This window comes from Alligator sinensis, unplaced genomic scaffold, assembly GCF_000455745.1.
Source record: "Alligator sinensis unplaced genomic scaffold, ASM45574v1 scaffold455_1, whole genome shotgun sequence".
NCBI lineage: Eukaryota > Metazoa > Chordata > Crocodylia > Alligatoridae > Alligator > Alligator sinensis.
This window is the reverse complement of record NW_005842142.1, coordinates 2006977-2022661: the sequence shown is the minus strand read 5'-3', so window position 1 is coordinate 2022661 and position 15685 is coordinate 2006977. Positions and strand designations below refer to the sequence as shown.

The following is a 15685-nucleotide window of genomic DNA, read 5'->3' as shown; positions in this document are numbered from 1 at the left end:
TTCCTGCTGTCATTTACACTGTCCTTTGATTAATAACACTATACAACAGCACTATACTAGCAAGCCACAATTGACTGGCTATCTAAATATGTGAACACCTTCTTTCTCCAGTAAGGAGGAAGAGGAAGGAAGCATTTTTGTGAAGTTCCATGTGCCTGGTGGCCAGGTGCAGACACAGAGTTCTGAACAGAGATTCTTTGGCAATGTAACCTCCATCTGCTTGGCAGAGAACTTGGCTTCTCAGAGGACAAGAGAGAACACTGCCTGGAGACTGGAAATGCACACAACCTCACAGGAATATTTTGTGGGGAGGAAATGGGGATAGAAGGATGAGAAGTCTTTCCATAAGGGATTCTGGGTTGATCCAAGACTCAACTTTTGTGGCCCAAAGAGCCTGTATTTTCTTCCAGATAAGAGTACCCTAGAATGCTGTACAGCAGTGGACACCAACCAGTCGATTGGGATTGACCCATCAATCCTGGAGCCTCCTGCAGTTGATCTTGGGCTGGTGGGCTGAGCATGCGTGTGCAACTGTGCACCCCCCACCCCAGCCCAGCAGGTCAGTTGGTGGGGGGAGGGAAGGGGCAGGAGCTAGATGTAGGCCCCCACGATGAGGGACAGAGTGCAGAAGCAGCCCAGTAAGTGGGGCCACAGCCAGGCAGGTGGTGGGAGGATTAAGCTTGGGCATCTCATCCAGCAGCAGGAGGGGTGGCTCCCGCTGCTGTGTGCACTCCAGTGGAGGCCCCAGGGAATTCTGGTGCATCCAGCCACTCCTAGGCCAGCTGCAGTGGGGCTTGGAGTGCAAAGCCCAGCCTGCAGTGGGAGCCACCTCTTCCGCGCACAGATCAGGGGGAGCAGCAGCGGTGAGGGAGGGAGTGGGGCTGAAGCAGGCCCTGCACAGCTGGGGGGGGTAGGATGGGGGGGGGCATGCACCCTAGGGCTGCGTGGAGGCGGTGCTGGGAGCGAGGCCATAAGGGGCTGCAGCCATCTGAAAATTCACCACAGTCCTTCCCACCCTCTCCCAGTGCCACCACCACCCAGCCCAACCACAGCTCCCAGCCTCCGCTGGGAACAGCCTGGCGCTGACTCCCAGCCCCTTCCCCCTCCCTGCCCCCAAGAGCATGGGGGCTGCGTGCCCCAGATTTGTGCAGAGGAAGGCAGGCTGCCGCTGCACACTGGGAGGCAGCGCTGGGCTGTTCCTGGCAGAGGCTGGCAGCTGCAGTCACGCCAGGTGATGGCAGCGCTGGGAGAGGGTTGGTGGGGGCTGCAGTGAATTTTCAGGTGGCTGCAGCCTCCCATAGCCCCACTCCTAGCACTGCCTCCTCTGGGAACAGCCTGGCCTCAGCCGGAAGCTGCATCCTGGCCTGGCCTGCCCTGCAGAATTCTGGGGGCGTGCCCCCCCCCCCCCAATGCCCTGCTGGGGTGCGTGCCCGCCACCCCCGGATAAGCTGCTTGTGGCTCTGTCCTACCCCACCCCGGCTATGACCCGAGCAAGATGACCCCAACACGATGGACATCAAGACTTTTTTGAAGATCGCCAGAGTGGGCGACTGTACCACTTCAGGGGGGAGCCTGTTCCAAACTCTCAGTACTCAACTAGTAAAGACATTTTTCTTTATGTCCAGTCTGAAATAATCTTCAATCACCTTGTGCCCATTATTTCTAGTCCTCCCCTGGGGGGCCTTGGTGAATAGTGGCTCCCCCAGGCCCTGAAGTACTCCCCCGATATACTCGTAGGCTGCCACCAAGTCCCTGCCAAGTCTTCACTTCTTCAGGCTGAACAGTCCCAAGTCTTTCAGCTTCTCTTCATATGACCTTGACTCTAGGCCTCTAATCATGCGCATGGCCCTCCTTTGGAGTCTCTCAAGCTTCTCCACATTCTTCCTAAAGTGTGGCACCCAGAACTGGATGCAGTACTCCAGTTGTGGTCTCACCAAGGCCAAGTAGAGCGTGAGGACGACATCTTTAGCCTTGCTCGAGATGCCTTGGTAGATGCATGCCAGTGTTCAGTTAGTTGTGCCAGCTATGGCATCACACTGGTGGCTCTTGTTCATTTTGTTGTCTATCATGACACCCACATCTCATTCAGCTATGGTGCTGGCTAGTGTAGCACTACCAAGCCTGTAAGCATATTGTGGATTATTTCTCCCCAGATGGAGCACTTTGCATTTCTCTGCATTAAATGACATCAGGTTGAGGTCTGCCCACTTTGCAAGCCTGTCCAGGTCGGCCTGTAGTACCAGCCTGTCCTGGAGTGTGACCACGCTCTCCCATAGTTTGGTGCCGTCGGCAAACTTTGCCAATTTGCATTTAATACCTGAATCCAAATTGTTGATAAACATGTTGAATAACACTGGTCCAAGTACTGAGCCCTGAGGAATGCCACTGTAGGAATATAACACAGTGCTGCTGGGGTTCTAGTGCTGCAGGTCCTGCAGGCCATGTTTGACATCTGAGGTAGATCAAACAACTCCAATGACATTGGGCTTTGAATCAGGGTACACAGAGTCCCCGAAAGAGATGGTCTCCTCAAAACAAGGTGAGGGCACTTCTATGGGCTAGTGAGTGAGGCTTCCCTAGTCTGTATCTGCTACACAAGTCAAATAAAAGACGTTAGCTTTTAAAGCAGTCTACTGCATTTCACAAGCATTATTATTGCTTTAAAAATATAGACGTAACTGTAATCTCCGATTTAGAGAAAGGCAAAGTGAAGTTCCTCCCACATGTTTCTGGCTTTCATATTTCAGTCAGCATGCTGACAAGCTCCCACAACGCAGTCAATGCAGTTTCATCCATCTAGCTGCCTATTTTGCATGATCAGTAGGTTTCACCTTGCACTGAATTTTTTGTTCTTTGTGCTCTGAAATAGATCACCTCAATGCCACTTCTACCTTTATGTTCTGTCTATTTTGAACTTTTTGAATTGTAATAAACTGTTCATCTTTTTATGCAGAACTGACTGTAGCAGTTTGGGTGGGCCTGAAGAACAATTTTTTACCTTCTTGCCTTTTCCTTCCCAAATACAACTCCTCTCCTTCACAGCTACCATACACAAGATTTGCCTGAGAATCTGGAGAGGGCTAATGAAATTTCTTCGATACATCACTACTAATGGAACATACTCAGTTCATACACACAGTGTACATGTTAGCATCTGGGGGATTGTTAGGTTATTTTTCCCTGCATACTTCATGCTGGAGGACTAGAGTCCAGTTGCTTGTACTAGCGTAGGTGTATACAGAGTCCATTGGTTAAAACAGATTTGTAAGAGAGACAAGCATGCATGGCATCATAGACACCCCCCCCAAGCCACTGAGGATAGGGCTGGCATTCTGGTGGTATTTAGCATGTACATAGTATTTAATAAATAGTGCTTAGATAGTACTTGTGCACACCTGTATAGTATGAAAATAGCATTTGCTCCATATTATAGTCAGCCTTTTTGGTTTGTTTCCCTAAATTATTTGAGCAAAAAACGCAAGGAGTGTCTATAGAGGGTTGCTGCCTCAGCATTTTCAACCAGGCTTTTGCTGCCAGAACATCTCTCAGCAACCCCAGTAACAAAGAGAGTCTTTTAAACTGTCTGGCCTTTTCTCCTTGGCTTAGTACACCCCAGTAATATACAGTCTTTTAACAAATGAAGCAAATTAACATGAAAAACTTTGCTGTCCTGGATGATGGGAGGGGTCCCCTGCAGCCCCAGTCTTCCCACAGCAGGTTTGCCTTCCTCGTAACCCAGCAGTCTCCTATTCTGGTGCTTCTCCTCTGCACTTCTCTAGAGTTTTGCTTGTCAGGATTTTGTACCCTCAGTGAGCTACTCCCTCATTAGCCTTCACACAGATGCAGACCTTCAGCTACACTGGCTGCTTCCCTTTAAGGAGACAGGCCATTTTGCTACATGGTCATTTGTTAGAGGTGGGATCAAAATGATAGGCAGTGGAAGGCCAGGGCTAATGGGGCTTAGGCCCTGCCAAACATGGGGCAGTAGTGGCAGCACAGAGGGCCACGAGGCAGCCTGGGCGTGAGCTCTGGGTAGCTGCAGCAGACGCAGGTTGGGGGGGGGGGAGCGGCATGCATACGCACACAGACAGACAGCTGCAGCCTGCACACAGCCAGGATCGCGGACTGGCAGCATGTGGAGCGCTGCCCACCACAGCAGACAAGTCTGTGAAGAGGAAAGAGCATGGGGGAGGGAGGAGGCAAATTGAGGCCCCCACAGTGACAGAGGGCAGGTTGTGGGACAGTGACAGTGTGGGTGGCTCATGCAGGGGTGTGGGGGGGCTCCTGCCGCTGCGCACACCCAGGGGAGGCCTGGGGGGCATGTGCCCCCCAGATTTGCGCGCAGGGTAGAGGCAGGCAGCCACTATGGGCTGGGGCTCTGCACCCCACTGCTGCTGTCTCGGGAGCTGTGCGCAACACTGTATGTCTGCTGCCACCACCACGTGGACAGGGGACGTGGCGCAGCCTGGCAGTGGCAAACAAATGACCTTGCACGTGGCTCCTGAGGCAATGGGGTGCAGAGCTCCAGCCCACAGTGGCAGCCCGCCTTCACCCCGTGCACAAATCCAGTGGGCACATACCCCACCAGGGTGTGCACAGTGGCAGGAGGCTCCCATGTGCCTGCACAAGCCACTCACACTCTGACAGTCCTGGAACCTGCCCTGTGGCCTCATTCACCCCAGCCCCTGCCCCATGCCTTCCCTCACTGTGGGGGCCTCAATCTGCACCCCCCACCACATGCCCCTTCCTCTCTACAAACTTACCAGCCCCCTGAAATAATATTTTCTCCCTTTGCCTATGATCAAAATGGAACTGGGCAGGCCAACCTTCTCAGCCCTGTGTTTGTTTTACTGGGCTATGATGCATTTTGCCCAATTTAGCAAGCTCTTCTATGACCAGAAGTCACACTGGCTGAGTACAGGAACTAAATTAGTGGCAAGCTGCTAGCTAGATAGGATCTAATCACATCCCTAGTACTGTACCATCAGTATCTGTAACCCAGACAACTAAACTAACTTGGGGTCTTCCAAATCACTGAGGGATCTGCAGTCCCTGTTTTCAGACCCCAATGACTAGTCTTAGGTGGGAAGGGCATGAATGCTTTATGATTATGAGGTGGGGAGGAAAGAAAAAGACAAGTTACAACCTTCAGCAATGAGTCTGCACTGTTGTATATCTGTTCAGAGCTAGTGTCACCAGGGCCATCCAGTTGGGGTGGGGGGGGCGCGGTGTTGGCAATGGAGGCGACTGCCCCAGGCCCTGCACTTTGGGAGGCCCCACGGACAGTGCCATAAAGGCTCTGCCGCAGTCGCCGGCTCTGCACTCCAGACACTTGCTACCCCCAGGCCCTGCACGGGCTGATATGCCTGGACCCTGCACACCCCTAGGGATGGCTCTGACTGTCACAATGGCTAGAGACTCTGGGACCTGACTGCCACAGATCCCAATGGCTGGATTTGCTTCTGTGTAACAGCTATCAAATCTTTCTGAAGCTCTATCAAGATGTGTGTTCAACTATGGGTATCACTACAGACTATTTCATACCAAGTGGGAATGGGTAACGGCTACTGTTATATAATCCCCTGTACTGAGCATCTCATTCAAGAACTTATGGGCGTTTTACTGCTAAAACACAAGCTCATTTGTGGATAGTTTCTCTCATCCTTACTCAAATGTCATTTGCATGACTGCAGCAAAATCTACAGGGATGGTTGTGATGAAGTTTCATTGACCCTTACCTGAGTGAGTGGCTCAGGAGCAGGTGGTGGTGGTGGTGGCAGTGGGAAGTCTAATTCAGATTCTAGAGGTGGAGGGGGCAAGACATCCTCAACGGGTCCACTAGTGGTAATACCATGAGTACTTGGTTTATATTCATAAGAAGCAATAGTCTCAAAACCCATTAGAGACTCAGTGGCTTTTTTTTGCTCATGGTCAGAAGTTGTCTTCTGTGCTTGTAACGTTTTCTGTTCAGCTTCATTTATGTCGGCTACCAGATCAGCCATTAAAGCATCCAGGTCTTTGTCTTCCAGTGTACTTAGTGATTCTGTTAAGAAAACAGATTTTTAGGGTGAATGAAATTAAAAACAGTCTGTGCTTAGTTCAGTTAAATCTGAATTGCAGAAGTGGATGTGAACTATAACGGATAAAGGAATCATTTTAAAAAAAGCGCACGTTCATTTGGTCTCTGGGAACAAAGTGTGTTTTGCAGATAATTACTAACCTACTGACACTCATAAATAGAATGTGAGGGAACTTGTTTTCAAAAAGTGTTGTAAGAATTTCTCAGGTAGCAAAAGATTTCCTTACTCTTGGTCCCATGAGCTTAATCTTCTAGGATCAGCACCAACACTATCCTGTTGGGTGATGGGTAGTTTCCTGACAACTTCAGGCACATCTGGATGCCACCAGTTCCCTGGACACATGTCAGATGGGCTTTCACCCTGAATATAGCACAGAGATTCCACCTATGACTCAGATTCATAGATGTTAGGGTCGGAAGGGACCTCAATAGATCATCGAGTCCAACCCCCTGCATATGCAGGAAAGAGTTCTGGGTCTAGATGACCCCAGCTAGATGCTTATCTAACCTCCTCTTGAAGACCCCCAGGGTAGGGGAGAGCACCACCTCCCTTGGGAGCCCATTCCAGACCTTGGCCACTCGAACTGTGAAGAAGTTCCTCCTAATGTCCAGTCTAAATCTGCTCTCTGCTAGCTTGTGGCCATTATTTCTTGTAACCCCCCATTGACCTTGGTCAATGATCTTTGCCAGGAGATCAACAAGGGAAATTGTGCTCTGCAGATCTTAGTCCAACTTTCAGCGGTCTTTGATACAGTTGACCATGAGGCACTGATAAATTGTTTGCATGAGCTGGTGGGTGTTCTCAGAACAGCTCTAAACTGGCTCCACTCCTTCCTAGCAGAGAAGTGCCAGGGGGCGGTAAGGGGCAAGTGCTCATAACCCCCTCAGCACCTTTCCTATGGGATCTCCCAGGGCTCCATCTTGTCACCTCTCCTGTTCAATATATCTAGGAGGCCGTTGGGGGAGACTGCGTGGAGATTTGGAGTGAGGTGCCATCAGTAGGCTAATGACACCCAGCTCTACCTCTCCTTCTCTTCTGAAGATATATTTCTCCAACTATTCTGTTGGTCTAATAAAAGATATCAGATTGACCCAAAGAACCTTATTTGCCTATGTCCTTAGACCAACATGGCTACAACCAAACCCCTTAGCACACACAAGTGATACAAGTTTTGCTTTCAACAGTTTGAGGGGCACTTTCACAGAAACCCCTGCACTTATCTCCTTGAAACTTGGCAGGCTTCATGCCCTCAGAAGGGTCTGCCATCCCTTCATTGAACACCTTCAAGATCAAACTGGATGCTCATCTTGCTGGGATCCTATGAACCCAGCTGACTTCCTGCCCTTTCGGCAGGGGGCTGGACTCGATGATCTTCCGAGGTCCCTTCCAGCCCTAATGTCTATGAAATCTATGACCATAGCACCACAGTCTCAGTCCTTTCCTGTGACTGGCTGCAGCTGAAAACTGGGTGCAGGTGAACCGCTTAAAACCGAATCCAGACGGAGGTGACAGTGGTGGACAGACCACATGACTGGGCAGAGGGCATCTATCATTAATGGGGTTCAGTCTCTCCTTGTCACTCAGGTTTGCAGCCTGCAGGAGCTCTTAAATTGTCTGCTGTACCTGGATCTTCAAGTGGCAGCAGTGGCTGGGAGAGTTTTTCACCAACTCCATCTGGTAAGGAGTCTATGACTCTTTCACATTCAGATTTGACCACCATGCCTTTGTAATCTTCAGGCTAGATTATTGAAATGCACTTATGTACAGCTGACCTTGAAGATGCAGCTGGTGTAGAAGGTGGCAGCCCACCTTCTAACAGGGATGGGTCACCAACAACACATAACTCTAGTGCTTCGAAGTCTGCACTGGCTCCCAATGGCTTTCCAGGCACAATACAAGGTTCTGGTCTTGACCTACAAGACCCTAAACAGTCTGGGCCATATGTATCTAAGGGATTCCCTTCTCTCTTATGCCCTATTGCAGTCAAAAACATCAGCTGAGAGCAACCTCCTACAAGTACCAGCAGTATGCCAAGGTAGGCAAGGTTCTTTAGGTAAATGTGATAGCTTTTATTAGACCAACTGAGTAGTTGGAAAAAAGTTCTTTGCGAGCTTTTGGGCACAATCACTCTTCTTCAGGCATAGGGAGTCTCTGCTGTTCTAGAACTCCAAGGAATGAAATAACACTGCTACAACTAAAAACCCCAGCAGTATGCCAAGCCCTCTTGACAAAAAACACATGGAAGGTGGTTCTCCACAGTTACTCTTCAGCCCTGGAACTTCCTCCTTCTTGACGCTCCCCAGAGCCTGAGCCTGGACTTCTTTCAGAAGTGCTGTAAAAGCTTTCTATTTGGGCAGGTATTCTCCAAACAATGTAATGTTCTTTAGGGGGTCTCTGTTTTATCTTAATGTTCTAGTTCCCTTTTACGCTGTTTTTGTCCCCTTGTCACTCTCTTATTTTAAGTTATTTTGTTTTCTTCTTATAAGCTGTCCTGAGCCTTTGCTGGGAACGTCATCATACATGTTGAATAAATATATAGATAAATAAATAAATCTGTCCCTCATCCAGGGAAGAACCTATGCACATGATTACATACAGGAATGTGAGAAGTTCCATTGATTCCCACAGATTACTGGATCTGGGACAGTGCTCACTACTTAAAGAATTGAACCCTAAATAATGAACAACTTACTGAAGTTAGTGCAATTTCACAATCAATTTGAATGAGATAAAAATCAAGCTAATGTGTCTTTAAGATATAAGAAAATAGGATCTGAAAGGTCAAGTTCCAAGATACTATATCAGTCACTGAGTGGCACACAGCAGTATCTTACCACGTGCAAATATGTAAGACTGAGGACTTTTTCAGTGGCCACAAACAAGTGTTCATTTCTACCAATAAGAATTCAGAGTAATTTTTACTGGTAGAAAAACAGCCTGGAGTGTGCATGCATTCCAGCCCCCTGGCAGAAAAGCTACACAGGCATGCTCTCCAGCCAAGGGAAACTAGAGAGCTGCTCCCTGAGCCACCCCTACCCTAAGAGGAGCCCATTACTTGACAGCCTGTCTTTTTCCCCTGCCTGGGAAAGTGGCAGGAAATCAACAGACAGTTCCTCACCTTTTAAATTGCCATGTGTGCAGCTCTTGGTTGCTGGGGGCAGAGCAGACGGAGCAGCAGTGCAATCCCTCCGTCTCCAGACTGGCCCATGAGAGGACTGGAGCAGCAGAGCAATGCACACCCACCTGTTCTCTTGACTGGGCAGTCCCCAGTCTGGGGCCAGACCAGAAGGGAAGCATACAGACATTCATTTTTGCAAGAGAATCTCTCACAAGGGAGAACTTCCAGGCTGACACCTGGAAGATTTTTCTCCCAGTGGGGGAGGGTTTCCCCTGGGAGAAACTGAATGAATGCTTGCATGCTGTAGTTTCTATTGGGAGATGGCAATTAATCTCTTTCCTGAACCAGGGTATAAGTTACTTCTAAACAAGCCCTCTCTGTTTACATGGAAATACTTTGATGCACTGTTCTGGCACACATATTAAACAATATTCCAATCCATGTAGTTTTCAACTTACTTAAATAAAGCTGGTGTCCTACTATTTTAATTATTGTAAAAAAAGATACCCATAAAAGAAAACCATCTACCAGGGCCAAGCGTATATGTCATTTCCTCATCTTGTTTTCCTTTCATGAATTCCATCTGCCAGACTAACCCTGAAGAGCTTAGTTTTTGGTTTCATTAAACATTTACATATGAAAGACATTTGACTATGATTTTCTAAGTGATTTTTGTTGCTTCAATTTTGGGGTTCCCATCTTCAGACATCTTAACAGGTCTGGTTTTCAGAAAGGACTAACCTTCTAAAAAGCTTGCCCTTCTAAAGTGTGTCGAACTGATGCACAAATACATATCACCAGTGATTTTTTTTTTTTTAAATAATAGCCATTTCACTTTTTGTTCCTTAGTTTATTTTTTAAGAACTAAGACAGAGTAATATTAAATACACTTTCTAATTACTTACCATTTAAATCTTTAAAACCAACTGAAAAGTTAAATTCTTTAGTAGATTCTTTGGGGGATGAAAGCTGGAAAGTCTCCACTTCTAAACTCTGTTGAGAGAGAAGAAAAAATGCTGCTGATGGTAGTCTTTAAGTTATTAATGTTTACTTACATACACCGAATCATTCTAACAAGCAGTCCTTTCTCAAGAAAGAGAACCATGTGTAGTATGCCATAGGTCTTATTTATTCTATGATGTTTTATACATATATGTGTGATTCTTTAAAGGGGGCGTTCTAGCATGTGATTTATTCTCTATGATGGTGCATTAGTAGGCTAAGAGAAATGTGCAAAATTAAGTCATAAAAAGATCATTCCTCCCTCTAATTCCCAGCAAGGAAAAGGCTGGCTCTGGCAACACTTTGCCAGAAGTGCCTAAATTCACAAGGGTTAGCAGAAACTAGTGAATTTTCCATGAAAATGAGTTCAATTTTTTTTGCCAGTTCATTTTATATGATTCCCCAAGCAGGAAGTATTCATTTCTTATGAACTTGTGCAAAGCTAAAAAACTGAAGCAGTGAACTCTGAAACTCTTTTCCTTTTATGACCAGGTTACTTATCACCCGGACAAGGGGGGAAGAGATTGATGTTGTATATTTTGACTTTAAAAAAGCCTTCGATCTAGTATCCCATGGTCACCTCTTGGCAACTGGCTAACTGCAGCCTTGACCTCACCATGATCTGCTGGCTGGGGAATTGGCTCCGCGGTAGGACCCAGAGGGTGGTGGTTGATGGAAGCCAAACGTCTTGGTGTGCGGTCACCAGTGGGGTCCATCAAGGCTCTGTCCTAGGGCATATACTGTTTAATATCTTCATCAATGATGTGGACATTGGTGTCAGAAGCGGATTGGCCAAGTTTATGAACGACACCAAACTCTGGGGTAAAGTATCCACACCCGAGGACAGGAGGGTGATTCAGGCAAATCTTGACAGGCTCATGAAATGGGTGGCTGAGAACCTGATGGTGTTCAACACTGAAAAATGCAAGGTTCTCCACCTTGGGGGGAAAAACCTGCAGCATGCTTATAGGCTTGGCAGTGCTACGTTGGTTAGCACTACAGATGAAAGGGACTTGGGGGTCATGATTGACCACAAGATGAACATGACCCTTCAATGTGATGCTGCAGCTAGTAAAGAGAACAAAACGCTGGCTTGCATCCATAGATGCTTCTCAAGCAAATCCTGGGATGTCATTATCCCATTGTACTTGGCCTTGGTGAGGCTGCGGCTGGAGTACTGAGTCCAGTTTTGGGCTCCACAATTCAAAAAGGATGTGGAAAAGCTTGAGAGAGTGCAGAGGAGAGCCACGTGCATGATCAGAGGTCAGGAAAACAGGCCTTATGATGAAAGGCTGAGAGCCATGGGACTCTTCAGCCTAGAAAAGTGCAGGCTCAGGGGTGATCTGATCGCCACCTATAATTTTATTAGGGGTGCTCATCAGGATCTGGGGGAACGTCATCAGCTGTAGGGTGGAGCGCCTGGAAGCAGGTGTCCCTTTACATTGCCAGAGATGGTGTGAGGGTCTGGAGTAAGTTAGAATAAGACGCAAAGAAATTAACTAAAAGGGGGGGAAAATATATTATTGACTGCTTCAAGAATATAGAGAACCACAGGAAACAAGTACAGCTTTAGACAAAGTATGAAAAATTAGAGATGTGAAGTAGGAGATGTAAAAAATACAAGACAAAGTAGTTCTGTCTCAGAAATAAACTTAATAAAATGTCATTTAGTCTCCTCTTTTCAATCATATTCAGAACTGTTAAAAAGTTAGAAAGTCGGACAAGGGACAAAGTGTTATGGTTTTGATAGCAATGATCATCAGATTAAATCAACTTATTTGCTGCTTTCAAGATGTTTCAAGAGGAATTCCTAATTATTGCTCTTGAATTTGGCAAGAAGTAGAGTCCAAGAAACAGGAAAGACTTTATAATTAGATGCTTTAAGGAGGGTGTTTCATACAAAACCCAAGATGACAATGTAAGATATGTTAAATTAAAACAAATGTAATGAAAAAAATGTCTTGGGGTCTAAATTCTCCCTCAACCTTATCAGTTTTGTAGGAAATTTCTTCAGGTCTTAGGTTTATAAAGAGGCTTGTGCTGTAATAGTCTCCTTTAAAATATGTTTCCTGTTATATTTTATATACATATAATTCTAAATGTCACTGGTGTTAAGTTTTGGCATGTGTAATAATGATGTTGAATTACTATGCTAGATACAAATGTGCAACAATTTAGTGAAGAAGATACATTTTTGTTTTCATTTTTCAGAGTTTATGGTCAACACAGCATGCTACAGTTCACTTGCACATGCATGCAAAGTGTTCATGCATGGCTATTAAGATTCAATCTCTGTCTGTTTTCATAGCAGAATGCTTGGACAGGGCTGAGTCTAACAGGACTCTGGATTCACTTTTTTGAAAAGTGCCTATTTCATATGATGTCAGAGCTGTTTCATACTCCCAGCCTAGAATAATGTCATCTTTGTTTTGCAGGCAACAAGGTTTGGATGTCAAATAGGGACAATTTTAGTTTTTTGAAAGTAACTTATCTCCATTTATTCAGTATAATGGAACAATGAGTAGTTGCAGAGAGAAGTTCTCTTCACTTCCGTCCCTTGTAGCCATTCCTCTAACCCAAGTGAAAACAAAATAATTATTTACCTGGGTCAGCATGTCCATTTCCCCAAGTAAATTGCTGAACATCTCATCTATTTCATCGGAAGTTTGCTCCATCTGAAAAGAAACAAGAATGTTATCACTAGCCCATTTAGTAGTGAGCCAAAAAGAAAGATCATGACATATGGAAGACCACAGGCATCCACTCTGTGCCAACAGAGAAGTAACCGAGTGGCTTAAAGTGTGAAAGAGGTTTTTGTGACCAGTGTTGTGACATTGGATACAACTGCTGATAGAGCACCACCGAGGTTATGGAAAGAAAGATTCTGCACAATCAGATACTCTGAAATAGGCCTGGAACCCCAGGAAGACCTTCCCAGAGGGGCTGATATAGACTGGCCAACATGGCAATGCCTGAATCACCCGCACATGCAAACTGGAAGATCAAAAACAAACATGATCAAATGGAGCTACAGTAATGACATTAATATATGCAAGTGTGGTGAAGTACAGACTATGGAGCACCTGCTAATTTGCCAACTCCTTGGTGAGACCTGTACAAAGGAGGACCTCACTGGAGTAATGGAAAGAGCCGCTGCTTGTACACAATTCTGGAAAAACACCTAGCTTATGAGAGGACACAAAAAGAAGAACTAGCCCATCTCAAAATTAGCTAGCCAATTCTGTAAAGGCAGACACAAAGCAACATCATGTCTTACAATGTTTTTTTCCACTGATTTCAAAAGAAACAGTTTTGGATTTAAGACAGCTTGGGAAATAAGGCTACACATGATTTGGAAATTGCATGTAGCAAATTAGGACCTGGATCTTGCATGTTCCTACACACACTGCTGGAATTCAGTAGATTTAGTAATCTCAGTGATCACTGTATAATCAATATTTGATTAGAAGTCATCAGCTAATAAAAGATGTTTGCATCTTAAATCTCAGTGAGACCCGACTGGTGACAGAGGGAAGGAAAACTACAAAAGTGTTAAACTACAACTATCCAGTGTAAATATTTCTTTGGCTTAAACCACTCTACGTTCCTGGTTTTATCTGGGCAGTTATTTAATCCAACAGCTAAATATGCTTCGATATAATTTTATTTGGCTTGATATTCTCCCTATATTATACCAAAAGCTGCTTTATCTGCATTGCTTTTGGTCTTACACTGTTACCCTGAGTACGTGTTGTAGACCGTCAAAGACAGGTAAAAATGCCTACTGACCTCTAAGTGGCAGGAGTTGGACAAAAGGTGTCTGACCAAGAAAACAGTGCAATTTAGTGGTCAACACATTCTCACCAGGTGCTAGGTTCTGCAAAAAGCTAAGAACTCTGGTACTGATCTTTCAAAGCAATTAAACAAGGCTTCAACTTTAGTCATGTGAACCGTTCCACTGACTTCACGAGGACTACTTTTGTGTTTTAGTGTTTTGCAGGACTGGGCCAAACTTTTAAGCTGATTCAGACATCTGTATGAGCCCTTAGGGCACTTTTATACATGCTCCAAGAGTGTGGGGGAGGGGTGGAAAGGGGGTGGCACTTTAATTAGAATGGCTCCAAGAGCTGCTCTAATTAAAGCACTGCAGCATCTTATGTATCAGCATCCCAGTGCTTCAAAACAGAGACAGGGGCACATGAACTAAAGGTCATTTGCCAAGCTTTAGTTCAAGTGACCCCGCCACCATTTTGAAGCATGAGAACACTGATACACGAGATGCATGAGGCTGCTGGAGCACGGTAATTACCATGCTCCCGCAGACTCGATTAATCAACTTAGGTGTGTGCCTAAGTAATTACAGTGCATTGGAGAGCCTCTACACTCATGTATAGGCACCCTTAAAGACTAACTCATTCAGTCTGCTTCATCAGATGCTACAAATGGCCTTGCAAAAAACTAGCAGTCGTAACTACTAAGGCACTAGTGGTCATATTACCATTCCACAAGTAAATAATAAATGCCATTAACTACATAGTCACTGCCTTTCCCTGTGAATTACCATAAATTACTAAACTGTACTAAAATTAGTTGAACCTGGGATTTTCAAACGAGCCTAAGGGAGTTAGTTGCATCCTCCTCCCAAAAAACAAAACCCAAAATAGCTATCAAAACACCCCCCCATTAAATCCCTAAACCTCTATGGGTTTCTCTGACAATCCAAGCTGAAAGCAAATAACTATGGGTGCCTGTACACATGCAGGGAGGCTGCTCCAACTTGCTGTAATTATAGCATGTCAGAGCAGACTCCATTAATCGAGTCTGTTGGAGTCTGGCAATTAACACGCTTCCAGCATCTCATGTATCAGTGTCCCTGGGCTTCAAAAGGATGGGCGCTTCCAGCATCTCATGTATCAGTGTCCCTGGGCTTCAAAATGGTGGGGGTGTGTCGCAGAGCACCCCGGTGCTCTGCTCCTAGAGGGGAGAAACTGCCAGGGAGAGAGAGAGCGCCCTGGCAGGTCATAACGAGGCCAGGGTAACGAGCCCAGCTGCGGGTTGCCGGGGCAGCTAAGGGGAGCCAGCTGCCTGTAGGAGGCGGGGCCTGGCCTTTATAAAGCCAAGGGCTGAGACCAGGCTGGCAGTTCCCTGCCAGCAGCCGGAGAGGCAGGAGCTCCCTCGGCCGAGATGTGGCAAGAGGCCTGACTTGCAAGTACAGCTCACGATAGCCCTGAGAGGATGGGGCACTATGGTTTAGCCAGGAGGCTCTAGTTTATGTTCAGGCTTGCATATTACACCGGAGGCTTGGGTGAGGCTGTAGGGGTTGGAGGAGGCCTCATGGGGACCCCAGAGGTGTGGGGCCCCTGAGCGCAACCAGTAGGTTGCGGGCGGGGAACAGACCCCGGGTTGTATGCGGCGAGCCCCGAAGAGGGGGAGCGCCATATTGGGTGAGGAGCCCAGGACGGGCGCAGCAGACGCCAGCAAGGGC

The 15685-nt window shown here is 46.5% G+C and overlaps 1 protein-coding gene across 5 annotated transcripts in view; it reads right to left on the bottom strand.

Moving 5' to 3' along the window:
• APBB1IP (amyloid beta precursor protein binding family B member 1 interacting protein) overlaps positions 1-15685 on the bottom strand; it is an 86914-nt gene that overhangs the window by 52683 nt on the left and 18546 nt on the right. For all 5 annotated transcript variants that reach the window (XM_006025361.3, XM_014520709.2, XM_014520710.2 and 2 more), the window contains exons 2-4: positions 12804-12875; positions 10104-10191; positions 5739-6043 (exon numbers count right to left, since the gene is read on the bottom strand). In XM_006025361.3, coding sequence (XP_006025423.1) covers positions 5739-6043; positions 10104-10191; positions 12804-12875 — 465 coding nt within the window. The remainder of the gene's footprint in view (positions 1-5738; positions 6044-10103; positions 10192-12803; positions 12876-15685) is intronic.